The sequence below is a fragment of the Haemaphysalis longicornis genome, unplaced genomic scaffold (assembly GCF_048455015.1).
Source record: "Haemaphysalis longicornis isolate Haplotype H1 unplaced genomic scaffold, Haemaphysalis longicornis Haplotype H1 scaffold_8, whole genome shotgun sequence".
Classification (NCBI taxonomy): domain Eukaryota; kingdom Metazoa; phylum Arthropoda; class Arachnida; order Ixodida; family Ixodidae; genus Haemaphysalis; species Haemaphysalis longicornis.
The window spans coordinates 187,364,421-187,391,802 of NW_027526445.1; the positions used below are offsets into that span (position 1 = coordinate 187,364,421).

At 48.5% G+C, this 27,382-nt stretch overlaps 1 protein-coding gene across 1 annotated transcript in view; it reads left to right on the top strand.

Annotated features, from left to right (window-relative positions):
• Positions 1-27,382, top strand: part of LOC144149579 (WD repeat and HMG-box DNA-binding protein 1-like) — a 52,457-nt gene that overhangs the window by 14,357 nt on the left and 10,718 nt on the right. Inside the window, exons 11-21 of the mRNA XM_077681216.1 lie at positions 3,144-3,195; positions 5,907-6,109; positions 8,061-8,309; positions 11,198-11,366; positions 12,178-12,304; positions 13,485-13,587; positions 18,102-18,163; positions 18,250-18,364; positions 19,230-19,346; positions 20,296-20,513; positions 21,331-21,416. Of these exons, the coding sequence (XP_077537342.1) occupies positions 3,144-3,195; positions 5,907-6,109; positions 8,061-8,309; positions 11,198-11,366; positions 12,178-12,304; positions 13,485-13,587; positions 18,102-18,163; positions 18,250-18,364; positions 19,230-19,346; positions 20,296-20,513; positions 21,331-21,416 (1,501 nt within the window). The remainder of the gene's footprint in view (positions 1-3,143; positions 3,196-5,906; positions 6,110-8,060; positions 8,310-11,197; positions 11,367-12,177; positions 12,305-13,484; positions 13,588-18,101; positions 18,164-18,249; positions 18,365-19,229; positions 19,347-20,295; positions 20,514-21,330; positions 21,417-27,382) is intronic.

Sequence of the window (27,382 nt, forward strand, 5' to 3'; positions counted from 1 at the left end):
TGTAATTTGGGGATGATAGCAGTGATGCAGGATTTCAGGATGATAATGTATATAGGCCTGTAATGTTTGTAGACCTTTTGTTTTTCTTCAACCAAAACAAATTTCCTTTTTAAGTGACAACAGTGCAGCTCTGTTCTAGGTGAAATTCACATCAGAAGTCGAGACAAGTAAGTAACAAATCCGTATCTGGATAGCAGCAAACACAGCAGAGCTTTGCGAAGGTTTTTTTTTTTCTTTATATATATAGAACTACATGGAGGGGAAAATTTTGGTTTACTAGTGTGTTTTAGACACAGTGCTCAACCGTGTTGATGGACCACTGCTGTTGAGGTTAGGTACTCATTCTGTTCAGAAGCCACTGTGGATGTTTTCTCTGAACTCATTCGATCACACAGCATTCACAAGTGGCATTTGCAACTTATGTCGTTCGCTCTAAATATTGTTAGATTTGCTGTGTGACAGAGTGAGCCTCAGTCTGTTGGCTTTCTGCTCTCTTCTGTGCTCAACAACTCCTGGTTTCAAGGGGGAGACCTTAAACAGTTGACTCGGGCTGTTCCTGGGGGGGCTGCAGTTTTATTTTTAACCAGTGGAAATATGCTTACGTGGGTAGTGTTTATGTGGCTACTGTGCCTGGCCCTTTATTGGTGTTGTGCAGCTATCTTATGCACACCATGTCCAAACTAGCACCTCGATTCATTACCACACTTGTGGGATATACGGTGGGGTTCCTCGGGGGCCTCAGCCAGTCCTGGCGTAAGCCACCACGCTAGCTCCCGGCGTGTCAACCACGCGGGCTCCCATGGCTACGGCAGCCCAGCGAGGTTCGCCGATACGAGAACACAGTAGACAGTAGTGCCGAAGCACAGCCGTTATATATTTGGGGAATCCCAAAGCATGCGAGCACAAGGCTCGACGGCGTTCACGAATCACGCCGTCCGGGTCGTGATCGCGAACGGGAGGTAGGCACTCACGGCGCGCGACAAACAAAGCTCCCACCTGAGACACAAGTATCCATCACCGCCGCGTTCCGCCGATCTCGCCCCGACCGGGTCTCCGCCGAGACTCCTTCGTCTCGTGCGCGCACGCTCGCGCCGCCCGCGCGCCTAACCCCGCACACATTGGTGGCGCCATCTCTCGGGGGACGCCGACGAACCAGCGGAGCGCCGGACCGGTTCCAGCGCACAAGCGTCTCTCCCGAAGCGCGCGCTGGCTCGGGATCGCAGGTCGCGGTTCTCCACGATTCCCACACACTCAAGCTCACAACAATAAAGCATCTGGAACAGCATGGTCACTTTACGGAACCTCGGATTTTAAGTTGATGGCCAGTTTATACTGCCATTGCATAGGTCTCGTGGCTCCTTGAGGCTATCGCGATCACTCTCGGAACACTCCGAGTTTATTGGTGGGGGAGGTTTGACACTTAACGTGGACCCCAATATGTCCTAGGCAATCTGCTTCTCCCCCTCCTCCCATAGCCTTTAGTTCTTGTTTCTTCCCTGACAATATTTAGAACAGTATTTAGAAATCTGGAACAAACTGCAGAAGGGTTAGCTGGTAGGCTAGGCTTGTTGGTGCATTGTGCTTCAGAGGAAAACGGTGTAAAAGGTGGTACGGAAGAAGAAAGGCGTTCACACAACACTGTTGCATGTATCCCTTTTTTTTTTTTGTCTACTCCATCTTTTGTGCTGTTTTCCTTCATTGCAATGAACCAAGCGTAAGGGTGGAAGCCACGAGGTGTGGTGCTGAATGTGGACCAAGTCACAGACAATATACAATAGTTTAGGAACGTGATGATGATGATGATGATTGTAGGGTTTAACGCGCCGACGCAATGCAGGCGATGAGGCGCGCCGTAGTGGAGGGCTCCGGATTAATTTTGACCACCTGGGGATCTTTATCGTGCGCCGAAATCTCGTACACACGGGCGTTTTTGCTTTTCGCCTCCATCTGAAAAGCAGCCGCCGCGGCCGGGAATCGAACCCGCGACCTTGTGCTCAGCAGCGCAACGCCTTAGCCACTGAGCCACCGCGGCGGGTAGTTTAGGAACGCATTTGGAGCACTGACAGTACACCATTGCTGCATGGGCTAAGTGTTTCAGTGCCTGGCCGGGCATGCCTGCCACGCCGTTCCTACAGCTGCTGTCCACATTTGTTGGGTTATAGTCGCAGTTGCTGCAACGCTCTTGCGCATGTCGGTAGAAAGACGGGTGCTCTGTACATGTGTTACACCATCTGCTAAACTTTAGTTAAAGGGCATTTCGACAATGTCTTAGAGGAACCGGAGACGCACCTCAACACAGCTGGAATGCATGGCATGACGCTTTGATGACCCATGATGAACTGAACTTGTCAAGAGGATTAAATTTCCTTTCCTGTACATTGGTACCATGAATGGACCAGTCTTTGGCAAAAAGCTGTTAAGGAATGGCAACCCAGGCTGTGACAGAAAACTTGCTGCTGCTTCTGTGCTGCCATGTCATGATCTGCCATGTTGAAAATTCGTGTGTTGTGAGGCACACCTTCACATCCACCTTGGTGCCAACGCATGTGCATCACCACTGCTCTGAGTGATCCCACCATGGCCGAAGCCATAGTGACACAGCATCGTGTGATGAGAGTGAATGTTTATGAACCCTTTTTTTTTTTTTTTTGCCAAGTTTGCTTTTGGTGCTTACTGTAGATTAAAGCAGGTGGGGACCATCTCACCCATTCGAAAGAAGTCAAGGCAGCCAAGCAGTTTTGTGCTCTCAGCATAGTTTGTGTTTGGCCCCACAGAACGAGGTGATGTTGGGAGTGGTAGTGAACGGTTGTTCTCTTCTGGGCAAGCGTTTATGCACCTCAGGAATGTTATAGCAGGCCAGGAGAGCACGGGCCGAGTTTAATCTTGCGCTCAGCTTGGCGTTCAAGCAAGGGTGTCATCTTCCCCACTTTCATTGGCCCATCCCTTCACCTGCCTGTCTTCCTTGTTTTAGCGGACCCCGTCTTCAAGTGCACTGTAACCGACACTCTCCTCCTGACATTGTGGTTTGGTTCCTTCGTTACGTACAAACCTGCGTCGTGGCGCGTTAAAATCGCCAACAAATTATTCTGCCACAGTAGAGGCACCTTGTGAGAACTCTTGTTGCTCCCATCTTGTCTTTCCAGACCCCGCCTCCCCCCAAGGTACCGGACTGGGAAGATGACGACGAGGACGTAGGTGAGCATCGGGCGGTGCGCGCGTTTCCGGGCACCTGGCACAGGGTACCGCCATAACCTGAGGCCTTGCACGGAGCCCCAACCTGCTGGAGACTATTCGGGCTTTGAGTGTGCACCAATTTTTCGCTACTGTTCAGCAGAAGGATCCTAGAGGCTTGTCAGTGCACCTCGGTTCAGCTTTATGGCTCGAAACTGTGAGCAGGGTTGTGGTTTTGGGGAGAGGCATGCAGTGATGCTACTGCTGCGCCAAACTGCGCCCAAGTGCTCTGGCTGCTACATCCTGCTACATTTCCTCTAAATTTGGCGATTATGCGCCCAACCTGTGCCTAAGGGTGTACGCCGACTTGAAGAAAGGAAACTAGCTACTTGAGGTTCCCCATTGGAAGTGGTTTTTTTGCCCTGGCTTGAACCCTTGATAGTATACACAAACAGCTTAACGGCCGTTACGACAACAGCAGTTGGCCTTAAGGGGGGACACTGGTCTTAAAATAACTTCTTTTAATTTTCAAGTAAGCTCTGTGAAACTTGAAAGTCTTGCTGCTTTTTCGCACTGATTTCGAATATTGCACGATTTTCTCAGTTGGTCAATTAGTTCCCAAGATAACTAGAGATAACTAGTCATTTTTGGAGGAACAATAGACAAAACAGTGTTGGTCATAAAGCTGTAATCTTTGTTTCCCAATACAATGAAGCCTGGTGAATGCAATAATCAAAGCAGTTTTTTGATGCATCGCTTGAAACTAATTTTACAGGTCATTAAACTTTGGTGTTTGAAATGGGCATTCCAAATGGTTCCTTGCCACTGGTGCCAACAAAGTTTACTGAGCTGTAAAATCAGTTCCAAGCGAGACATCAAAAAAACTGCTTCGATTATTGTATTCAGCAGGCTTCATAGTATTGGAAAATGTAAAGATTACAGTTTTATGACCAACACTGTTTTGTCTATTGTTCCTCCAAAAATGACTAAACATCTCTAATTTTCTTGGGAATTAATTGACCAACTGAAAAAATCATGGAATATTTGAAATCAGTGGGAAAAAGCAGCAAGACTTTCAAGTTTCACATAGCTTACTTGGAAATTAAAAGAAGTTATTTTAAGACCAGTGTCCCCCCTTAAAGGCAGTTAGGCGGAGTTACATGGCAGCGCGAGCGCTGTTGGAAATCCAACGGCTATCATCGCGACAACGGAGGTCATCAGTCTCTGTTCTGTCGTCAGATAGGCAAGATGGCTGCGCCCAGCAACGTGTCCCCATTGCAGGCGGGCGCGCTGCCACAAAAACGCTTTGTGTGGACACCGTCGCTGACGCATTTGCAAATTAACTTGTGGTAAGACAGCGATGCTGCGGTTACTTCGATGGATTGTGAATTAGGACACTTCACCACGTCGGAACTGCAACAAGCGCAGCCATTTGCAACGCCATGAATCAAATTGGATCGGTTAAATGTTCTGCAGTTACGGCCGTTTGAAACTTCAAACGGTCGTAACTTATGCAACAGACAAGATAGAATGATAACCTTAGCCTTATTGCACTGCTTGATTTGTGCACAGTTCACTGTTCCTTGTTCAACTGCATCATTCCAGCAGTTCTTTCACAAAGGCTGTCAAAAAATTGAATACTATAAAAAATCCAAATAAATTTGAATGTAGTCTTTTTACACAAAAACAAATCTTATATCTGCAATCAGAATGAGAAACTCAATAACTCCTATAATTTTCATCATCATAACTATAAACAAACATTTTTGGTTTAAGACCAGTGTGCCCTTTTAAAAGTCCTGCCTGCCGAGAATGGTCATTGGGTCCTGACTACAGATTTTTTTTTTTGGATATGTTTTAGATGCTGAATGAGTACTAATACATCATGCAAAGATATTCCTATTCAAAAATATTCTATTCGACGTGCAGTCAGTTTTTACTATTGCTTTTGATTTGCAGTCCCAAATTTGATATTCGCACAACTCCAGCATATGCCTTGGACTATGTGAAGTGCCATTGAGATGGACGGCCCCCTGCACTCTGCCACGCACTGCGCTTTGTGGCACTGCTGCCTTTTGTTTTGCACCACCGAAGTAGCACACAATTACAGGCACAAGCATGGCGCACTTGTTTGCGCAGGGCTGCCATATCACAGTGTGGGGGGATGACCGTGTAAGTGCGCCTTTCGATTCATTACATCACAGAGGGTATGCTGTCATCGGTTGCCAGAAATTCCATGTTTATCTTGCCCTTCCCCTCGCGTTCATTTATTTCAACCCCATTATGATGACAACTTTCTTCTTTTTCTTCTAGTGTCCACGTTTTTCTTGTGCCTTAAAACCCTGTGACCATTATGATGAGTGATCTGCTATAAGAGGTTGAAGCTTGGGCTTCTTGGTACATGATTTCAAAAGAAATAGCTTAATTAAGGGAGAGCCTGTTTCAAATCTTGTTACCTCAATATTGTTGTGAATAGAATTCAGCTTGGTGTCCACACTCACCTTGTTTTTTATTATTTTATTTTATTTTATTTTTGTGTGTGTGTGTACCGTGTCTGTCAGTCGCACCATTTTGTATTTTCTGACGCCATTGTGTGCTGCTGATGAAGGTGCCTAATGTTGATTCTGGTCATCAACTTGGCTGCATTGTAGAGCAGCTGCAGGTGTTGGTTCTGTAGCAAAGCGTCCTGACACTGTGCGCGTGCCTGTACGCCTGCTCCTTCCCCTCGGCTGCAGACCTGGGCCGCATCAAGGCCCGCTACGAGCCGCTCATCTTCAACGACTCTGACGATGCGGAGGGCGATCCGACTGTGGCTCCCACGACAGAGCCGGCGGAAGCCACCGTGCAACGGTCCTCTCTGCCGGAGTACCGCCCGCAGCTGATGCAAGAGGCCTTCCAGCCGGGGTCCACGCCCATCCACCTGCAGCACCGCTTCATGGTCAGGCTCTCCCCCTGTTCTTGGTTTTTAGACACTGCGGGTCAAAGTTTTGACCGAAGCAGGAAGGGATGCAATAACACTAGGAGATGGCACAAGGAACAAAAGAGAACACAGACGATGAATATATGAGAAACATTTTATAGTGCCCTGAATTCCCATTACCCGCTGCAGTGGTTCAGTGATTAAAGCGTTGTGCTGCTGAGCTCAAGTACAAATTCGATCCTGGTTGCAGTGGCTGCTTTTTAGATGGGGGCGAAAGCGAAAACATCCGTTTGTTGAAATTTTGGAGCACGTTAAAGATCCTCTGGAAGTTGAAGCCACTCTGGAACCATTCACTACAGCACACCCCATAGCCCAGGAGTAGGATAGGTGCAGTAAACTGCAAGAGTTTTAGTCTGAATTTTTCCCATTAAATAACATCAAAACGACATAATAGGTTATCGAGTAAGAACATGACACTCAAATACACCTGCAAAATTTTTGCTTTGAAAACATCAAGGGGATTTCAGATGTGGTAGGCATGACCCTAGAAATGTCTGTTGTTTGCAGAGACTCTAATTGAGACTGATTTGTGAAAGTAAGAAATAGTAATGAAAGGAATGCTGTGGCTAGTACTGCACAGCTGCCATTGCACAGTGCTGCCTGCATGGGTGTGTTTTGGTATGTAAAAGCAAGAGCCTGTTTGGGAGATTCTCACGCAGATAAAGGGTCGCATAGAAATGTAGGAAGGACACCAAAATGCAAAGTGTTATGTCCTGTTAGGACAGAATTCAAGCAAAACTAAGTTGGTCAAGCCGGCAATGGTTGGTTCATTTTGAACGACGAGGAGACCAGGCAAGTACCCAACACTACCACTAAAGAAGTGTGTAGCTGGGTCAGTACTTGAGAATGAAGGTAGTAGCATGAAGGTTAGTAATGTCGTGTGTTTCTTGCCTTGTCCTTGTGTTCACGTTCTTACCCTAAGCGCACAACTACAACTAACAGCTTCACTGTACAGAAAAAAATTCTGTGCAAAGACAAGGTGGAAAAAAAAATAGTTTTGCAGTTTTGCATCTTCCTTTCCTTTAGTGCTTCTTGTCCTTGCTTCGCCCTCTAAATGAAGCAGGATTTGCCCCACTGTGGGGTCCCTGAACTGTGGCCTGACCTGTTAACATTGGAGCTATGGCTGTGCCATGTGTACATCCAGAGTTACTCAATACACACCAGTTGTGAAACTCCCCGTCGGTCCCATGTACCAAAAACCTGTCCACAAATAGCCCCCTGCTCTGGGGGCACACACAGGGGCAAGCGTGGGGTAAGTTGACTAGCCTGCCATCTGCCGACAGAAAGTTGAAGTGGTACTAAGCGCTTGCAGCTGCTGCCATTAGGTGATAAAGAAAAACCCATGGAAACACAAGTAAACTTTACCAGATTTAGTGTTTACTAATTTGAAAAACAAGCCTTGTTTTATTGAGTTGTGCTATAGCCAAGTTCAATTCTTGTCCCCTAGTTGTGTCGCGCCCATACACCTGCCCCCCTCAGCTTCAACAAAGCACAGGTGCTCGCACGACCCAGGTTCCGAAGAAGAGTTTCACAAATGGAGCGCTATTCTTGTAACTGTCCCTTTTGAAAACGTCCCTTTTGAGTCCCTTTCATCGTGACGTACTTCCGGTTAAGCAGTGGGCATTGGAAGTAGGTTTGTTGCGCTTGCGTTACGTCACTTCCGGTTGTTTGCATTTAGCCAATCAGGGCTCGCCAAAAGGGACACTTTTGAAAGGGACGCAAAAAGGACAAAACTCGAGAGTACCACCCCTGGTGTATTTTGAAGAGCTGTGGTGTACATCGACTGCCAGTTGTGAGTGTAACGTAATGTGTGCAACATTTGCATCCCAGTGTTGGCAGTGTCGGGTGTCAGAGGAGAGCTGTGTGTATCCACAAGGGGCGTCAGCTGAGTGGTGTCTTGCGTGCGCAGGTGTGGAACTCGGTGGGCATCGTGCGGGCGCACAGCACGGCGGAGGAGAGCAGCGTGGACGTGGAGTTCCACGACGCGTCGGTGCACCACACGCTGCACCGGGGCAACCCCCAGGGCCACACCATGGCCGCCCTGAGCAGCCGGGCGCTGCTGCTGGCGGCGCCCCAGCAGCTGCTGTGCTTCCACTTCGCCTCGTGGGACGCCCACAAGGAGTGGTCTGTGGACGTGCCCCCTACCGACTCCATAGAGGTGCGGCTTCCTCCCTCCCTCTCCTTTCGGGAGGGTCAGCGGGGCCATTTTGAGCTTAAGGAAAAACAGCGCTAAGAACAGGGCGCAGTGTAACATCGCATCTATCCGTAATTCACATTCTAGTAAAATGTAAGGTACACAACACAACAGAGACACTTCTTGGAGCTCTACAGGCAACATATTCAACCACATCCACCATACTTTTCAACTGATAATCCCATGTTTTCCATTAAGCGTGTTTTGGAGTATTTATTAGAAGTTAAATTTGAAAAGCTCCTTTCATATGCATAATCATGCTGGCCCTGCACACCAGCCATCTTCATTGCCTTCTTCACTTCACTATTATTTTTACTGACATAATTTAACATTTACGTTTACATCACTGTATTTTAATAACTTTACTGGTGGGGGGGGGGTGCTCTTTGTCCCAGTTGGCCTTGCGCCATTAAACATGAACTATCATCATCATCATCACAGCGTAACGTCTTAAGGGGGGACGCGGCTTTCAACTTCGGAAAAATGACCAAAACATCGTTTTTTTGAAACCCACATATTCGGCTTCTATGTTTCCTATTCTATGCGTCTGCAAAGTTTTTAGGCTGAAAAGCGTCGCAAAGTGGCATAAAAAAATACTTTTGTCAGGCGCGGTGACAAACTATCAGCGCAAAAGGGCGAAAAAACGGCAATTTTCGGAGCGCTCTATCTCCGCAACGGTGCCACCGGGCGCGGCCATTTTGATATGGTTAGATCGGCCGAGCGATCGTCTTCCCGGTTCCGCTCGTCTCTTTTGTCTTCGTTCATTCACAAACGCACAAACGGCAGAAAAGAAACGACGCACAAACGAAGCTAGAAATAGATGCTGAAGCGCTATTGGTCCCCGGTCGGGGCACAGAGCAACGACCCTCCTGATTGGATGTTGCGGGCGCAACGCAAGATGGTGGCCGCCTGAGCTGCGTAGCGAGCGGTTCGAGTTCATTTTCACCGCTTCGCTCGGCCGATTTTCTGTTCAATTTATGGTATTCAACACGGACGTTATCGCGGTGGGAATGCCGGAGATAGCGAGCCAGATTACGGGAAGTTGTGTGGCTTGAAAGGAGAAGGTCATCGAACGCTTCGTGGTGCGCGTGACTCTACCGTCGCCAGACCCCGGAGGGTGACGCGGTGTGCGCGCTTGCGATACCGGTTCGTGAAGTGAACTTTTAGTCGGGTTTGCGATGTTTACACGCTTAGTTATTGCTGTGTTTTGACTGTGGGCTCGCTAGCCTTGAGAAAGAAACGGTCGACGCGTCAAACGCTGCGGCGCGCACGGCATAGCCGACGCGCATTGGAGCAGCACATGACTGGGCAACCGGTTACGATTGAACGCCAGTAGTTGTAATTAATGCCTGCGACATTAGATTTAATCTTAAAAGCGACCTGATCAGCCATATCAGGTATAATCAAAGTTCGATATGTCGCGGTAAGCGTGCGCTGCAATGCGCGCGAGCCATATTGCCTTTCTTGCGCAACGTTTCCCGTGCACTTGTAATTTTCATGCAAACAGGTTTGAGTTAGTAATATAGGAATAAAAATATGTTCTCTGCATTAAAAATGTACGTTTGTCGCAGCATTTAACAGTGATTTTTTAGTGAAATTATTGATTCCATTGCTCAGGGCATACTGGCTTTGCTGCGAGAAATATTGGATGCCTTGAATGTCAAAAGTAGTAAAAAAATATGCTCTTGCATTGAAGTTGGGAGTTATGCAGAATACTCTACCAAGCTTCAAAGTAGCTCATTTTCATCCTTGTGGTATGCAAACTTTTGGCCATGAACACCTGCACGTATGAGTACTAAGTTGCTGTGCCAGGCAAGATGATAAAACATAAAAAAAAGCCAAAAATGTTCAAATTTAAGTAAAAAAATGCTTAACTTGTTGCCATGGTGACAACACTGCAAAAGGAGGCTGTTCAGTGCGATACAGCCAACCAGCTAACCTACTTTGCATTGAAAGCCCATTGAAACCCATCTCCCCCTTTGTTTGGTCTGAAAAGTGGGGTATGTACTCTTCACAGAGGAGCTGAAAATGATGTTTTCTGGAAAGAGAAAGGCTGTAAAAGGCACTCCAATTTCAAGGAAAGGCATTCCAGAAGCCCCATGTTCAAAAGGACATGAAAGGCTACAATCGTGACGACTTTTGATAAGTGAAACCTATGTTGCAACTTCGGAAGCCGTTTTCTCAAAACAGTTTTTTTTGCCACCTGTGTCGCTTGTACCAGGGATTTATTTGTGACCGCTGGGTCTATTTTGATTCCGTTTCTTGCATTACATTCCTTGATGAACAGTTCAGGTCGTGACACTTTTGGTTTTCCAGATTTGTTTTTTGTGATTTTTTTATTCAAATAATCGTTCACAGTCGACATGCCTATTGCACATTAACCTCTAAAAAAATGAAAACTAAAAAACATTGTGTTGTAAAAAAAAAATTCTAAAACTGTCACGACCTCGTCCATTCATTTGGGAATGCAAAGCACTTCGAACAAGTTTTCTATCATGTTTTATAAGGCGCTCAAGCTCAGTACAAGCGGAACAGAAAGAAAATTTAATACATAAAAAAGTTTTCAAAATATTAGTTTGAAATTTTTATGGTGTTATCATGGAAACATTTCCAGTTGCTGTGCCAATTTTCATCAAAATCCACAAAGAAATAAAAAAGTTTATTTTGAAAGCCACGTCCCCCCTTAATGGTCGTGAAGGCTGCGTACAGCTACCCCACCTTCAACTCTTACTCATTAGTGTGAGCTTCCTTCACTTTTTCCTGTTGTTGTTTCCCCCTCCCCCCACCCCAGCCCTGGAGGCTGTTCCCCTTTGTCTGCTCCCAATCAAGGTCTCCTTCCTCTTGTTGCACAGGCGGTGGCCCTGGGTGGCGACTGGCTGGCGGCCTGCTGCACGTCGGGCCTGTTGCGCCTGTGGTCGCTGGGGGGCCTGCAGCGGGGCGCGTGCCGTGTTCCGGGGCCCCCCATTGCCATGTGCACCACACCCCCGCACTCTATGGCACTCTTCTTTCACCAGGGTGCCGGTAAGTGGGAGGAGGGGCACGCCTGAAACCGTCATCCTCGCTGGCTTCTTAAAAAGAATTGTTTTAAAATTTTGAAGAGAGAAACAGCGCTAAAGACAGGACAAAGAGGAGACTAGACACACGCAGCCCTGACTGCCAACTGAAGTTTTATTGAAAAGAAGGGGTTTTTAAGCACGTTTATCAGAAAGAACATATACAAAAAGATAATAAATACATAATAAAATATATTTATAGCTTGGCAATCTGTTCCGTGCTGTGAATAACAGAGAAAGAAGAGTCAGTTGCAACATTAAGCATGCCAAACGTTGCGTCAACTGCAGTGTAGGTGTGGTGTATGAAATTAAACTGTCATGTGGCCGATCCTATATCGGCCAGACGGGGCGGTGCATCAATGATCACCTAAGGGAGCGTGCGTACTGCCTAAAGCAGGGCACGGGCAGCAACCTTGCTGTACACTGTTCAAAGTGTAGCGGGTGAACTCCGGCCTTTGAAAAAGTCGCCATATTGAAAAACCACTTCAATTATTGCACTCACCAGGGTTCATAGTATTGGAATATATAAACAGAACAGTTTTATGACCAACACTGTTTTATCTATTGTTCCTCCAAAGATGGCTAATTACCTCTAATTATCTTGGTAACTAGCTGACCAACTCAAAAAATAATGGTATATTTGAAATCAGTGGGAAAAAAGCAGCAGACCGGCAAGTTTCACAGGGTTTACTTAAAAATTAAAGGAAGCTGTTTTAAGAGCAGTGTCCCCCTTAAGCCCCGTAGGGAGTCCAGTGACAATGCCATGTGCGTGTGTGCAGGTGTGTCTTCCGAGCGGCAGTTCGTGGCGGTGCAGCAGTACAGCATGTCCGGTGGGCGAGGGGCGCATACAGTGGAGGCCCCCATCCCTGTTCCTCTGGGAGACAAGCAGAGGCTGGCCTGGGCTGGGTGAGTGGCCCTCCTGCTGTATCCCCGCAGGATTACGCGCTATCACCATCACCATTGTGTAAATAACTGTGTCATTAAAGGGGCCATGAAGACAAAGTGCAAGTTTGGTTTATTCAAAACATTGCCTCGTTGGAATCATGCTGACGTTCACTGCGTCGGCTTCTGGAAACCCGTTTTGAGGCCGAAGTGTGTGTGGCTGTAGTGGCCCGTCGTATTTTTGTGACGGCCTCCCTTCTTGGCAGTTCTTCAATATCCACCGGTTGCGAAACTCCACTTCAGAATCGGGGATTTTGCTGAACGTCTACTTAACAACACAACCTAATAAGACACAGCTTGCTTTTCAAATTGGGAGACATTAGTTTCGGTAGTGTTTACTTATGCTCGCACAGTTTTCCTCTCATGACTTACAGCAGCAGCCGCAAGTCAACCTGCCCTGTGCTTGCCCCTTAATGTGAATTGTAGATGACGAAGCTCTTGTCACATACCACCACACTATCATCATAATTGTACATCGGTCTGTCATTGCCATTAAACCGTTCCATCAGGGGTCCCACGGCTTCGCTCCCTGGTAGCTAGACCGCAACGAGGCGGTCGGTCCGCAACACCCCTGTTTGCCCCTCAACGCAGGGGGGCCAACTGCAGGCCCGTTTTTGATACATGGGGCCTATGGGGAGTTTTGCAACGTGTGTGTATTGAGAACCTGCTTCTCAGAAATGGTCAGGCATTTCGCAGCCACATCGCTGTTTGCCTGCTGGCTGGCTTGCACCCGTGATGAACGCTGCAGTTGTGACCGTGGGAAATGGCGTTGCTACCCTGCTGCTGCTTAACTGCCATGGCACTTGACATGGTGTCATCAGTTGAAGGGACCACAGAGACTGTGCACCCTTGTTCTGCCTGCAAAAAACTCATTCTGGTCCCAAAAGAAATTTTAAGGAAAAGGAAAAAAAGACTGAACTTTTGAATTTCCTGCTTACACAGCACCTGCTTTGGCATTACCGAGGAAAAACAAAAAACCAGTAATCGGTTTGTTAGCTTCATGCTGACGTTGCATCAGAACAATAAAATGGAACCAGAGGAACCAGAGGGATCACCACAATCTTAAGGCATGTTTTTTGGAGGTAGCTTTTGTTGGCAGCCATTGGCATGGAGTGTGCAGCAACAGTGGGTGATGTTTGCGCAGGTACACGGATGAGGGTTCCCTCTGCTACGTGGACTCGGACGGGATGGTGTGCATCCTGAGCCCCTCCGGTGGCTGGCTTCCCGTTTGCAACACGCGGGACAACGTATGCGCTCGCACCACCCTACCTTTTGGGGGCTGGCCTCTCTCTTGCAACTGTTAGCTTGGACACGCGTAGCAAATGCTGTAGCTGTAGAAACTTTATAGGGGTCATCATTGCTGTACCGATGAGATAGATTATCATCATCGGTGCCTGTCATCACGCGGGAGCAGCTCTCGCTCAAGCTGCTTCGTCCTTCATCGCCATCTTGTAAATAGAAGCACCATCGTATCGCCGGGACGTCGCGGCTATTGGTCTCTCCTTATTTTACAGTAGCTCTATTCTACCGCTTAAAGGGACCCTGCAACACTTTCCATAAGTGCTTTCACTCTTTCCTTCGCATCTGGAACCACTGCGAAAGCTATAGTTACCGTCAGCACAGAGCAGCACTGCGTGGCTTGCTCGTCGCACCAGATAAGCGTTCTGTTCCTGTTTTGTTTTTGTGGCTTTCTTTTTTTAAATTGCTATCGAAAAGCGTTCATTGCTGCAACTGAAGGAAAACCAACCAACAACCGCTATATGGCCTCAGTGACGTAATTCGAGCCGTTGGAGAACGTCAAGACCGGGGAAGAGAGAAAAATCTTTTGAGCGAGTCTGATGGGCATAAAGGTACTTGGCTGAGGTACTTCGGGACCCCCTAATCTAAGTACTGGGTGTGTTGGGTGACTACGTTCCGTAAGCATTTAAGATTTCAAAGAAAGTTGAAAAAAGGGTTGCAGGGTCTCTTTCGCCGTTGCAAGGTCAAGAGTGCAGGCTTAGCTTTCACCCTTGAGCACTGTCTGGGTGCGGTCGTCTGCTCCTTTAGTGGTGCACACCAAGGGTAACCTGCAGCTAGTCGACTTTAGCTGCACGCCCATACGCCTCCCTTTAGGCAAGTAGGCGCATGAGCGACTTAGCTTGCAGCTAAAGCCGCCTGTATGCCTACCCTGAGCCCACCTTTTGTGTGTCTAGCTTTTCCACGTAGCTGCATCCTTGTGCAAAAAGCCAACTTCAAGGGATAGAGCTGGAAGTTCGGCTGGACACATAGTAGAGATACTTGACAGCCAATGGAACTCCAGTTTAAGGCATCATATGTAGATGAGTAAAACGTGCGTGGCATGCAGCAAAGCAGCTTTATTTATTTTATTTGTTTATTCAAAAATACCCCTAAAGGCCCTCACTAGGAAGGTATTACATACGGGGCAGGATACATTGAAAATGAACAAAGCAGACAAGACTGACAGCATATTAATAGACAAAAGAAGTAAATACAAAAGGGTGCGAGGCAAAAAAAATGTACAGAAAAAAAAGGCTGGAAAGAACTCTTACACAAACCTACAGAAGCATTTTAATGAAGTTAACATACAGTGTGAGTGCATAGAAGTTCTTGGAATTTGGTCGTATCGGTTACAGTTGCAACGTGAAATGGTAGAGCATTACAATCAAAAATTGTGTGAGGTATGAATGATTGTATGAATGAGTGATTGAAAAAGGGTATGAATGATTGTGTTCTGCTGCCGCTAAAATGGTGTAGAGAGGTTCGTGGAGGGATTTGCGAACCCCCTGAAATGCCCTTGCAGATCCTTATTTAAGAATCACAGTGCAGTAAGATCAGATGTATCACAATATGGATCGCTATATCAATGAGGGTAGCCTGGGCAAGTTCGGCCGGAAGTGCGGTGTGGCTTGGCTAGCAATGGCTTTGTGGCTGCACAAATTGCGTTTATGTTAAAAAAAAATTGCTGCCAAAAGTGCCACCGTTAATGATTTTTACATTGTATGAAAATACTGTGTTATAGTGCTTAGGCTGAGAAATCAATTTTTGCGGTTAGAAAGAAGAAAAGGCAGGCATTTCGCGCTTGGCTCACGCCGCCAGATAGAGCAGGCCATCCCTGATATATTTATAAATTATTACATACTCCAGACCAGATGCTGTTTTCTTTGTTCTTTTGTGAATATTTACCTGAAAATAGAATATTTAGATTGTCTTAAACTGTGCTGTGTGCTTGCTTCCTGTCAATACTGTATTATTATCTTCTGCTACGCACTTTGGCAGGCGAAGTGGATGCAACAGCTAGAGATGCAAGAGGGATGTCTTTGCGTTGTATTAATTTCCTTTGCCCAAACAGACATAAATAAATCTAGAGGTGAGGCCTATTACTGCAAGTAAGCCTTCAAGCACACGTGCAAAGCATTATGAAATTGCGTGAATGCTTTAAATAGCAAATAAGTCCCAGCTTGCCGAGTCGCCGTCTATGTTGCTTTGTTGCGCCCGTCAGCGGCAGTGCATGCTTCAAGGGGTAACCAGATGCAGCGACAGGGACGTGAAAATCGTAACTCCATGGGTACGGCAAACGGATAGTGTGGAAGGCAGCAGCGACAAGCGAACACATTTATACACCGGTTGCCGGGGCCGTCGCCATCGCTCGACCTTTGCCGGCGAGGAGCACCCCACAAGCGAGCAGCAGCGACGAGCAACGACAACGGAGGGCATCGGCGGCAGTGTATTCATTTTTTTGCTTGTCGCTGGAGTCTCCCATACTAATCGTTTGCTGCACCCACTGAGTTACGTTTTTCGTGACGCCTGTCGCCCTCTCTTCATGTGGCCACCCCTTCACCTTAAAGGAGTACTGACACGAAATTTCTCGCTTTCAGTTTTTATGCTGTAAAGAATTCCTATTGGCCCAGTAATTACGAAAATCGAACCGAAAGCCGTCAGCCGCCAACACAGAATTAATTATAGCACGTTTATTGCAACCAATTTCAAATTTGGTCGCCGCGCGGGAAAATGGCCGTTCGAAGGCCAGCCTGCAAGCGGGCCAGCCTTACGTCACGGTCTCACCCGTGACGTCAGGGACGTTTTTCTTTCCTCCATGCGTTCGCCGCATCGTCTGCTACGATTGCACATGGTCCACCCTCGCCCGCGCAGTCGACATATCGTCTGAATCGTCAGACTCGGATGAGTCGCTGCCACCCAACAGACAGAACAACTTTATTTGGCCAGGCGATTAGGCCGGCGATGTCTTCGCCGTCGTCCGTTTTTTAATATCACTGCGGCTCGAACCGGCGCAGACCGTGATAGCAACAGTTTGTCGCCACTCTTCTAATCAATCTGATCGCGAACAAGAAGTTCCACATGCGAGAAAGTAGATGTTAGTGTGTTGAAAAATTGTGCTAGGGGTTGTTATCAGCGCTGAATTTAAAAGTGGCGTTCAGATATTTGCCGCGATGGTAAGCATATGCTGACCGGCACCGGAGGTTCGGCGCTCCGACCCAGCACTGCCGGCACAGCGGTGCGGCGAGCGGCCGAAAGATGGCGCCACCTGCGCGTTAGAATCAAAACAGGCCGCGGCAGATGTCTTGGTCACCGATCGCCGAAACGGAGATTATTGCCGAAATAAAGCTCTATATGCGAAAAAGAGGATGATATTGTGGTGAAAAGTTGTGTAAGGGATTGTCATTCGCAGTTGTACAGATACCAGCGATCAAATAGTCGCCACGATACCAACGATACCAAGCCTAAAGTTCCCAACACCCAAGGTGACCCGTGCAACCCCGAGCCCACTGGCTTGGGCGACAGTTCTAGCGGCCGCCGCGGCGCACGAACTCAGTCCACGTTTAGCGCTACATGTCGTCGCGTGGAAAGTAATGCATCTTGGCGTCGTCGTCGATTTGCTCGGGCAGGCTTCCACGAGCAGTATTTCGCATACCGCGAGCTTGCCATACCGCAACCAGGGTGTGCTGGGCGACGCGCACCGCCACGTCGCCGCGGTGCCCGTCGACATGCGCAGTTTTTGGCACCAGTGCAAGGGAATACCATGCGCCGGCCACGAACTGAAGAGCAAAGACATCGAACACGCAACGTTTACAAGCATTGCTCACACAGCTACGCCCACGTCTCCTGCCCAAACGAATACCACCGACAACAGCAGCGCAGGATATCGTTTCCGGTTCCGAAAACGACTATATGACGTCACCCTGAACCGGCCAGACACGCAGGCCGATGTTTCGTCACGCCGAAAGCGATTTCGCTAGTGCTGCCGATTTGTGGAAGCCCGCGGCCTGGGCAATCAAAATCTATTTTAGATGTGATTCCGGCCTCGGATCGCTGCGAAAATTTCTGTGAGGCATCTGTACAAACTACTGAAGCCAATGATATCATTTTTTAGGCGTCAAAATTTGGTGTCAGTACTCTTTTAAGAAACTCCCCTCTGTTGCGAGAACATGCGTTAAGTGCTAATCATGGTGTTATTTAGACATGTCTGTGATAGCCATTGAATGCCAGAAAGTGGCATGCCGAAAACAGGACTAACAAAAACTTCGGAACCGACAAGTCCAATCCGTAGCACTTTGCACTAGCCACTTGCCGCCGGTCCGATTCTCGCAGCACCCACAGTTCCCACGGCGGCGTGCGATTGCAGCGACAGTTTCCACTCTAGGCAATACTGAGAACCTCTATAGGGATAAAGTCACTGTGTGTGCGTGTCTAACCCGGCTGCGTTTGACTCCTCCCTCACACTCCTGTGGGTGGCTGTGTGCAGGTGAAGGGCCAGTCGGACCACTACTTTGTGGTGGGCGTAAGCGAGTACCGGCAGCAAGTGCGGTGAGCCTGTCTTCCTCTGCCTCCTCCTCCCTTCCCCAGGAGCAGTGAGTATGACCTCCTCCTCCTCCCCATCCTCCACGTTTCAGGGCACTGCTGTGCAAGGGGTCGCGCTACCCGCCCACCCTGCCACGACCGGTGATTGCCATCCTCAACTTCTCCCTTCCCTACCTGGGAATGGACAGCGAGAAAGGGCGCCTCGAGGTGCGTGTGTGCCTTCTACAGCAGTGGCAACAGTTGTGCGGGGGTGAAAGGGGGCCATTGCGTCCACAGCACGGACATGGAACGGTCGAGTGGGCATTTCATTATCCGCAGTAGGTGGATTCCAGGAGCAGTTTTGTGATTGATGTCCAATTTTCGTGACTCCAAGGGAACAGTGATTCTTGCACAATTTGTAGGAAGTTGGGCACCCACACAGTGAGGCCTGATCTTGCGGGCTGCCTTGTCGCCTTTTTTTTTTTTTTTGACATTTGCACTATCTCTGTGAGACTGAAAATTAATCGTGACTGCACGCAGCACTTGAAGCTACATAGTTCATAGCTCCATAAGAAGATACACAGTAGTACGCAATTAGAGTGCTTTGTTGTGTACTCTCCCGTGTTTTATTGTCTTGTACTGTGAATCATGAAGCCCTTTCCAAGTAGCTCAGTTTTCCGCTTCAGAATCTGGTCTGTGCAAGCGCCCCCTGCTTTGTTGCAGCTGAGGAGGCAAATGTAGCGGCACAGCATCTAGAGGACAAAAACTTGACTTTGCCAAACGTTTACCTAATAACCCAGCTTGATGAAACAAGTCTTGGTTTTCAGGGTAGAGGAAAAAAAATTACGTAATGTTTGCTAATGTTCCCACAGTTTTCCCATGCGACATACACCGGCAGCAGCAAGCGCCTGAGTACCACTTCAACTTTCTGTTGACAGATGGCAGGCTGGTCAGCTTGCCCCTGTTTGCCCCCAGCAGGGGGGCCAACTGCAGACCGGTTTTTGATACCTGGGGCCCAAGGGGGGTTTCGCGACTGGTGCATGTTGAGCAACTCTGGTTCTAACGGACCCCCGCACCCTCTCTTCTCCCACAGGAGGAGCTTGGCCGGGCCTGGTGCCTGGAGGAGGCCCTGGGAGCAGCAGCCCAGGACGACCAGCTGCTGGCAGAGGCACGCAGCAAGAGACAGCTCCTGCTGCTCAAGCTGTTTGCGGTGGGCTCCCTCTTTCTCTCTTTCGCTATTTCCTGCCCTGTGGTGTTCCTCTCAGCAGCATTTGCAACACAAGACAACAGCAACGGCAGTCACGGCAAAGGGAGGCAGGGGAAGTCAAGGGCATACACGGCAAGGAAAGAAGGCCTCGGAAGAAAGTCATTAAGTTACCTACGTTTGACACAAAACAGATGGCGGAACGGCCATGGCACCTCTTGGGTGGGGGCAAATTGGCCAGTGGGGGCGATACTGGTCCACATGTAGGAGTGGTGCGTTCTAAGTGAGCTAATCTATTGGTGACATTTTCCACAGTCTGGTCAACCCTTAGTTAACAGCTTTATGGCTAGCGTAGATTCACATTTTGATGGTGAAAACAATCTGCCTACCTTGGTGGCAAGACTGCACATTCTTCAGGTCGGGTAAATGAGCGGTGTGTTTCGAGTCGGTTTCTCGTATAAGAAGCTTGTGGTCACCTTTGAAGTGGAGCGTCAGCTTGGTGGCCGGGGGAAAATTTTGAGGAAACGGGCTTGTCTTGCCCTCAGAGATTTATTAAGGAACAGAATAAAGAAAACGGGATGTAAATCTGACAAGCAGTTCTTGAGATATCACTGGAATAAGCGGTCACAAAGGGGAAAAAGTTCATTTTGAGAGAATGGCCTTCAAAATTTGTGTACACATTTTCAGTTGTAAAAGGACCCCGCAGCATAGCTAGAGGGGTCTTTGCGCACTGTCTTCCTCCTCTGTCGCTTTACCACTGGAAAGGAAACTGCACTGGGGAATTCATGCCGTCGTGGAGGGTTATGGGAAGACCCCTGCTGTTGGCTTGGGCTTGGCATGACAATCGGATTCTTCAGCAGTTTTTCGGATTTGCTTTCTTTACTATGCATTGACACGTCTACGAGCTACCGGGAAACGTGGCATGCTTAGTAAAGCGACTGTGTTGGCCGTGCAGCTTGCGGCCAAGGCGGAGCGGGAGTTCCGTGCGCTGGATGTGGCTGGCCTGATGGACTCGGAGCGCCTGATCCAGGGCGCCGTGGAGTACGCCTCCAAGAGCCGTAGGCTGGCCCTGGCACAGCGCGTGGAGCAGCTGCTTGCTCTGCGGGATAACGATGACGACGATGACGACGACGAGAGTCCTCCATTGCCTGCCCCCCGCCAACGAGCTGCCCAGTAAGATGGTCCGCCAGCTCAATACAGTGGAACCTCATTTATACGCTTTTCCTCAAGGAAAAAAACGTAGCAGCAAACAAAACGGACCAGAGAGGGAACAGTTTAAAAATCAATGAAGTCAAGTCTAGTTTCTAGTCTACATTCCTTATTTACAAATTTTTGATCCTCAAGACCAGTGTCTCCCCTTAATAGAAGGCTATCTTTTGAGGCCGGAGTGGAGTTGAGTGGTTGCCAAAGGCCACATTTTTCAAACTAATCACAATGGTACTTCGTCTTCTTCGTTTCCCCTTTAGCAAGTGTGGTTTGAGTGAATGTGCAAGGTTGTAACAGGAGCAAACTGCTGGTAAGTGAACCCACCACCTTGTTGTGGAACACATTACAGCGCAAAGGTAAACAATGTATGAGATTTTGGCACACATTGAAGATCCCCAGGTGGTTAAAATTAATAAGGAGCCCTCCACTGCAGTGCGCCTCATCGCCTGCGTTGCGTCGGCGCGTTAAACCCTACAATCAATTAATAAATCAAGCAAAGCTAGAGAAAGACTAAGAGAGAACACAGGACAAGCTCTGTCCCAGGCAAGCTCCTGTACAAGAGGACAGGTGACAAGCTCTTAGACGTCGTCTACCTTTGCGCTGTAATGGGTTCCAGAGCTGAGTGTCAACTTTCCCAACGACATGTTCTTCTGCCACAACCTTGTGCTGAGCACTAGCGCAAGGGTTCCCCACTGGGAGGCCACCGTTGGGGGGGGGTTCAGCAGCGGGGTGTGTGCCTGCGGGTGGCGGCCTGAGCCCACTCCTGTTCCCCCCATGGGTGCAGGCCGGAGCGGAGAGAGGAGCCCGTGCTGAAGCCCAAGCCCCTGCTCTTGCCAAGGAGCCGGCCAGTCGAGGAGGCACGCAGCCAAGGTGGGTGTGGGGCAGGGGGGGAAGCAGCGCTTCCTAGGGCAGCCAGATAGCATCACAAGCACCTGGCCCAGCTTAAAGGAGTACCGACACGAAAATTTTATGTTCCACTTTTATTGCTTTTATCGATGCTTAATGGTCTGCCAAACCCGAAACAGCACTTTAAATACTTCAGCGCGCGATAATTAATTGCATTGAACAGCCTGAAAATCGTTTGTTTCAAATCCCTGCGCTTTCATCCCGAAAGGCGCATACGACAGAATCCCGGCATGACCTCGCCGCTTTGTGCGGACGTCAAAACACTGTGGAGGCCAGTGGGGCATTGTTTCGACCGCGCCGCCGCCAGAGTTGAACGCGCTCACCGCTCACGGGGCAGCGCGCGTGAAGTGAAGTCACGAGTTTTTGACGAGCCCTGTCGCGTCACTTCTTTTGGCTGTCATGGGATGATGTCGCGCTGATGTCCATTTCCTGAGTGCCGCTCCGCGCGCTGTTCCGTCGGCGCGATAAATGAGGTCCAATTGGAGTATGTTCTTTGTGTCGCAGGCCGCTCATATTTCACCCAGGGTATTCTGTTGAGTAAAGGAAGTGAACTGTGCAATAATATTAACGCCGAAAATTGGTGTCAGTACTCTTTTAAGCTAGGGGCATCTGCCACAGGGGAGGCAATTGCACAACCCCAGAACGAATTGTGGCTGCTACCCTCTCCTTTGCTGTTGCAGCTACAAAGCTTCGTGGTCTGCGTTGGTTTTCATTGCGACATTACCTGGTCACTAGCCTGTGCCCGCCACAATGGGCCGTTTCGCCTCCTATATATATTCCTGTTCTGTGGTGTGGGGTGTCTTCGTGGCACCAGCCACCTGCCACCACAGGGAGCGATGTTGTTGCTCTCAGACACGCTCTCACCAAGCAGCCCAAAGGAGTGTCCCAACTTGCTTGCTGGTTGATGTCGGAACATTGTACATACGTTGGCCGCATGCTGGTCGGTTTGGAGAGAGTGCCGTTATTTGGGGTGAATTTTTGCTGGTCAGTCAGCCAGAGGGGCTCTTGGTTCTGCCAGGGGTCAACAAAATCCGGCACGCGTAAATCGACTGCTTATGACTACAGCAAGAGAGAGAGAGGGTGAAGTCACGGCAGCCCATAGTACAACAGTCTTGGCAGGTGTTTTTCTGCAGACTTTCTCCGCAGAGATTTTTTCCATGTACACATGCACATGCACGTACACCAAGTTAAAAAAAAAAAGGAAACCCTGGCTACAATAAAGGAAGAATAACTATTTACGTCAGAATTTATGTCAGACTGACTTCTTTGCCAGGAATGTACATCATGTGGCGTCCAAAACCCCCTCATCTTCCTTCTATCACCCCATGGCTGCCCCCAAGCTCGTTGTCTTCGTCTTGGCTATTTCCTAATGTCCACCACAACAAAAATGTACTACACCAGCCTTTGGTGTCTATCAATACTGCACCATTATTGTTTAGGTGGTGTAGATAAAAGGAAGGAGTGTTACTTTGTTGTCTCTAAGCATTCGAAGCCTCGGCACATATTGACTATTTTTCAAGGTCAATTTGTTAAAAATTTTACGTAGAATTTTTTTTTTTTTTCCCTCACTTTTAGCTACAGCCAAATTATTCCTGATCCCTTCCATAAGTGCACGCCTCAGAGAAGAAGTTGTAGCAGCATCCACAACAGCACCATTCATAGCGTTGTGCTGTCTGATGAGACAAGAAAACGAAGCTGGCTCCGAGGCTCGAACACCACCACTGTGTCTTAGCCGCCTTTCTTTTTTCTGATGGAGGCCAAAAGCGAAAACGGCCGTGTGTGCGAGATTTCGTCGCACGTTAAAGATCCCCTGCAGGTGGTCAAAATTAAATCCGGAGCCCTCCACCACGGCGCGCCTCATTGCCTGTGTAGCGCCGGCGCATTAAACGTCGTGATCAATCAATCAGTCGCCTTTCTTTGTGGACCTGGCCTGTCGGCCACTAACACGGTACAGCTATTGTGGCCTGCTTCTTTACACAACGTCCAGCCCTGCCTACAAAGTTTTAGTCTCCTCCTATTGTCACTTCATTGCGGACTGCCGAGTAAGCATGTAAAGTGTGAAAGATGTCCCTCCTTTGATGTTCCTGGCTTGAGGCAAACATTTGTCCGCTTCAGGGTGAATGAGTTACTTTTGATATGAAAGATCACTCTCTCTGCCATCGGGTATACATGCGAGCGCTACAGGGACAGAGTGCCATCTGCTTTACCTTGCCACCTTCAGCTTGCATTACCTCAGCTGCTTGCCCTTGTAGCTGTTTTTCTCAGGCTTCCAGGCCCCTCTAAGGTAGCTGCACTGGCTGCTTTAAAATTAGGGGGGGTTGGTGCTATTTCAGAAAGTGGTGGCGGGATGATGCTCCGTCTTGGATCTGCCACTTCTGTGACCGCCCTCTTACACAATCCCAGTTTTGGGTTGTGGTAGGCAGTTATTGTGCTCGCAAGCAATGATCCATGCTCTCTTCTTTATTGGGTACAAAATGGACGACTGTAACACGTGGGCATTAGCACTGCATGTCATCCAATAGGTTCCAGAAAAGAAAGTGTACGTAAAGAATTAGTACGCATATGATGGGGTGTTAGTCCAGTCGCTTATCCTGCTGAAAGTGCTGCAGTCGGTTCTGTGGCACCTAGTAGGCAGTGATCCCATCTGCACTTCCCCCGCTCCCCAGCTGCATTGCATGGTGAGTGCACTAGTGGCACCTGCTGCAGTGGTTCAGTGGTTAAGGCGTTGTTGTGCTGCTGAGTCGAAGGATGCGGGTTCGATTCCAGGCCGCTGCGGGCACTTTTCATATGAAGGCGAAAAGCGAGAACGCCCATGTGTCGGCATTCGGGCGCACGTTAAAGGAGCCATGAAGAGAAAATGCAAGTTGGTTTTATTCGAAAGATTTCATGTTTTATAGTGCCCCCAGTGCTTGTCCGGATACAAACGGCGCTTTATTCATGAGAAATTAAACAATGTAGGTTAAAATTTTGATTTTCCCGCTCAATCGTGCGTTTTCGTGGTCCCAAATGACATCACAGGAACCGACCGCTCTGCAGCCTAGAGTACCTTCATTCACGCGTCCGCCGTACAGGGTAGAGACACGTATACGCTGGCGCCGCCATTTTCGGTTGCTCGCTCGCCGCCAAAGCAAGTCATTGTGTCAAAACCGCGCTAAAATTATCGCCGCAACGCAGTTTACTGAAGAAGTTTGAATCATGTTGTCTGTTTCGCGTTGCTAGGTCTCGTGGGAAACGAAAAGAATACCGCGTTGAGCCCGTTGGCGCAATTGCGGCGGCACGGGACCGTTCAAAGGTTGTCTCCACCCTGTACAGCGGTGTTGGTTTGTTCCCGCGTTTCTTTACGTTCCGTAACCTAGATGGCGCCACCATACCATGGCAAGCGTTTGGTTTGTTTTTGCCCGCATTTAAACCTGGCTTGTTTTTGTTCTGGGAGAAAATATTCGTTCCCTGAAACAGTGCTCGCACGACAAATGGGGTCACGTAAGACACCGTTGCTTGCGTCAATCGGCCAGTGTCGTCTGAGACAACCCCAAGCCCCGTAGTGCTGTGCAGCTAAACCAAGCATGCTGTGCGCAGTACGAACAGCAGAACGCATCAGTACTTCTATGTTTACATGTGCTTTCGTAACTTCCATTGTTTGTCCCATCGTTCTTATTGCTTTGTAAAGAATGTGCCCTAAATTTAAGCGCAAATCGCTCGTTCTAGTTTGTAAGCTCTACCTAATTTGCGTCTGCTTCTGCCAGCCTCCGCCAATCGCAGAGCTTAGCTCATGTGACATCATAGGTTGTGTTGCGGGAAATGAGCTGGTGGGTCGCATGACCATTCCCGTTTTTCCTAATTATGTAGCTTATTTGAGCGAAGTTTACGTTAAAAGTGGTGTCAGTATGATTCTAACGAGACAATCTTTTGAATGAACCAAACTTGTGTTTTCTCTTCATGGCTCCTTTAAAGGGGCCATGCAGACAAAATACAAGTTTGTTTTATTCAAAGTATTTCGTGTTTTATAGTGCCCCCAGCACTTGTCTGGAAACAAATGATGCCGTATTCATTCAGAAATGAAGCAATTTAGGCCAGAATTTTGATTCTCCCGCCAAATCACGTGCTTTTGTGATGTCTGCTGTGAACTCACAAGGGCGGGTATTCAAACTATCTTCTATTTCGTCATTAGGCTCTGCAGCCTTGCTTACTGCCAGTCCTCCCAGATGGAGCTACCATACTCAGTCGCGAACCGTTGTCCACAGTTGCTTTGTTTTTGACCGTATTTGCACCTGGCTTGATTTTGGTACGGTAGAAAGTAATCGTTTCGTGAAACATGGGGTATGCTCGACAAACAGGGTCACGTAAGATGACGTCGCATACGCCAATTGCCAGTGTCGTGTAAGCCAACTCCAAAGTGGCGGACTGCTGTGCAGCTATAACAAGCATAGTGCGCCCAGTACCAACAGCAGTGTGCATTGGTACTTCTGTGCTTACATGTATTTTCATAACTTTCATTGTTTACCGCACCATTCTTACTGCTGTAAAATGAATATGCATTACATTTAAGTGAAAACGGCTCGTTCTGCAAGCTTATAAGCTCTGCCTAATTTGCGTTTGCCTTTACTGGCCTCAGCCAATTGCAGAGCTGGCATGTATGACATCATAGGTTCTGTTGCAGGAACTGAGCTATTGGATTGCATGGCCATTCCCTTTTTTTTTCTTAATTATACAGCTTATGTGAGCAAAGTTTACGTTGAGAACGGTGTCAGTGTGATTCTGAGGAGGCAACCTTTCGAATGACCCAATTTTGTGTTTTGTCTGCATGGCCGCTTCGAAGATCCCCAGGTGGTCAGCACGCCTCACAGCCCAGGTGTGGCTTCATTGCTCAAGACTTAAGTGCACTGGCCGTGGCAAGAGTGCAGGAGTGTCTCTGGCTGCAGTCCAATACGCAGACAGCTTGATAGGCAGCTTACAAAGCAGTCTAATTAGACATCTAAGGGAACAACAATCAGAATGGCACAACGGTCCCCAGCGCAGACGAAAACCTCATAGCAGATGTGTTGACGAACACAAGCCACAGGTTTCGTGAAAAAAATATTACTGTGATCAATATAAACATTAAGCGATTTAAAAAATAAACAGTAGCATCTTCATCAGTAGCACATTATACAAAACCTTTAAATGAAAGAACAAAGTTTGTGACAACGCTAATGGCTAAAAAAATTCCCCCGCACCTCCCCGAGGGGGATTGTGAGGATGCAGAAATGCATTGGGTGCACCGATGAGTGTGATGCGATTAATGGCGAAGAGAGAGGCGAGAGTGTGAGCGTAATCATCTATTTTTTTTTCTTTTCCCACACCCGTCATTTCCGCTTCGTTATAGAGAAGCGTCTTCGAGACTGCGTTGAGCGCAACCGCCAACTGCACTGCAGAGGATCGTTCACGTCAAAGTCGTCGGGAATCGTTTCGAACTCACCGTCAGCATCATCGACGTCGTCTTCCTGCGGTTCCTCTCGTTCGCCGCCGTCATCGAAGTGATCGAGCCGACTCCAATCGACCCGAACGTTGATGGCGCGATACAGCGGGGTGTGTTCCAGGTGCTTGAGCCAAGCCAGGATGTTGCCGCGCTTCACCAACCCGCGCTTGTACGTTGCCGGACTCATCAGCCTCCGCTTGATGTGAACGTCGAACGCAACATCCTCGGGTACCATGCGAGGAAGGCACCGCACAACCTTCGATACGTCGATGGGCACGTTCACCGCCTGTCCCTTGATTCCAAACTGCCCGTTGCCTCGAGTCAGCCGCCTGATGCTCATGAAGGGGAGTCGAGGCGCGATGAGCCGCTCTTCGACTGGGTTCAGATCGGGAAGATGCACCGGCCGAGGAGGATAACGGTAGCCAAAACTCGCGCAGCCCTCCTCTTCGCAGCTTTGTATTCTTCTCCTTCTTCT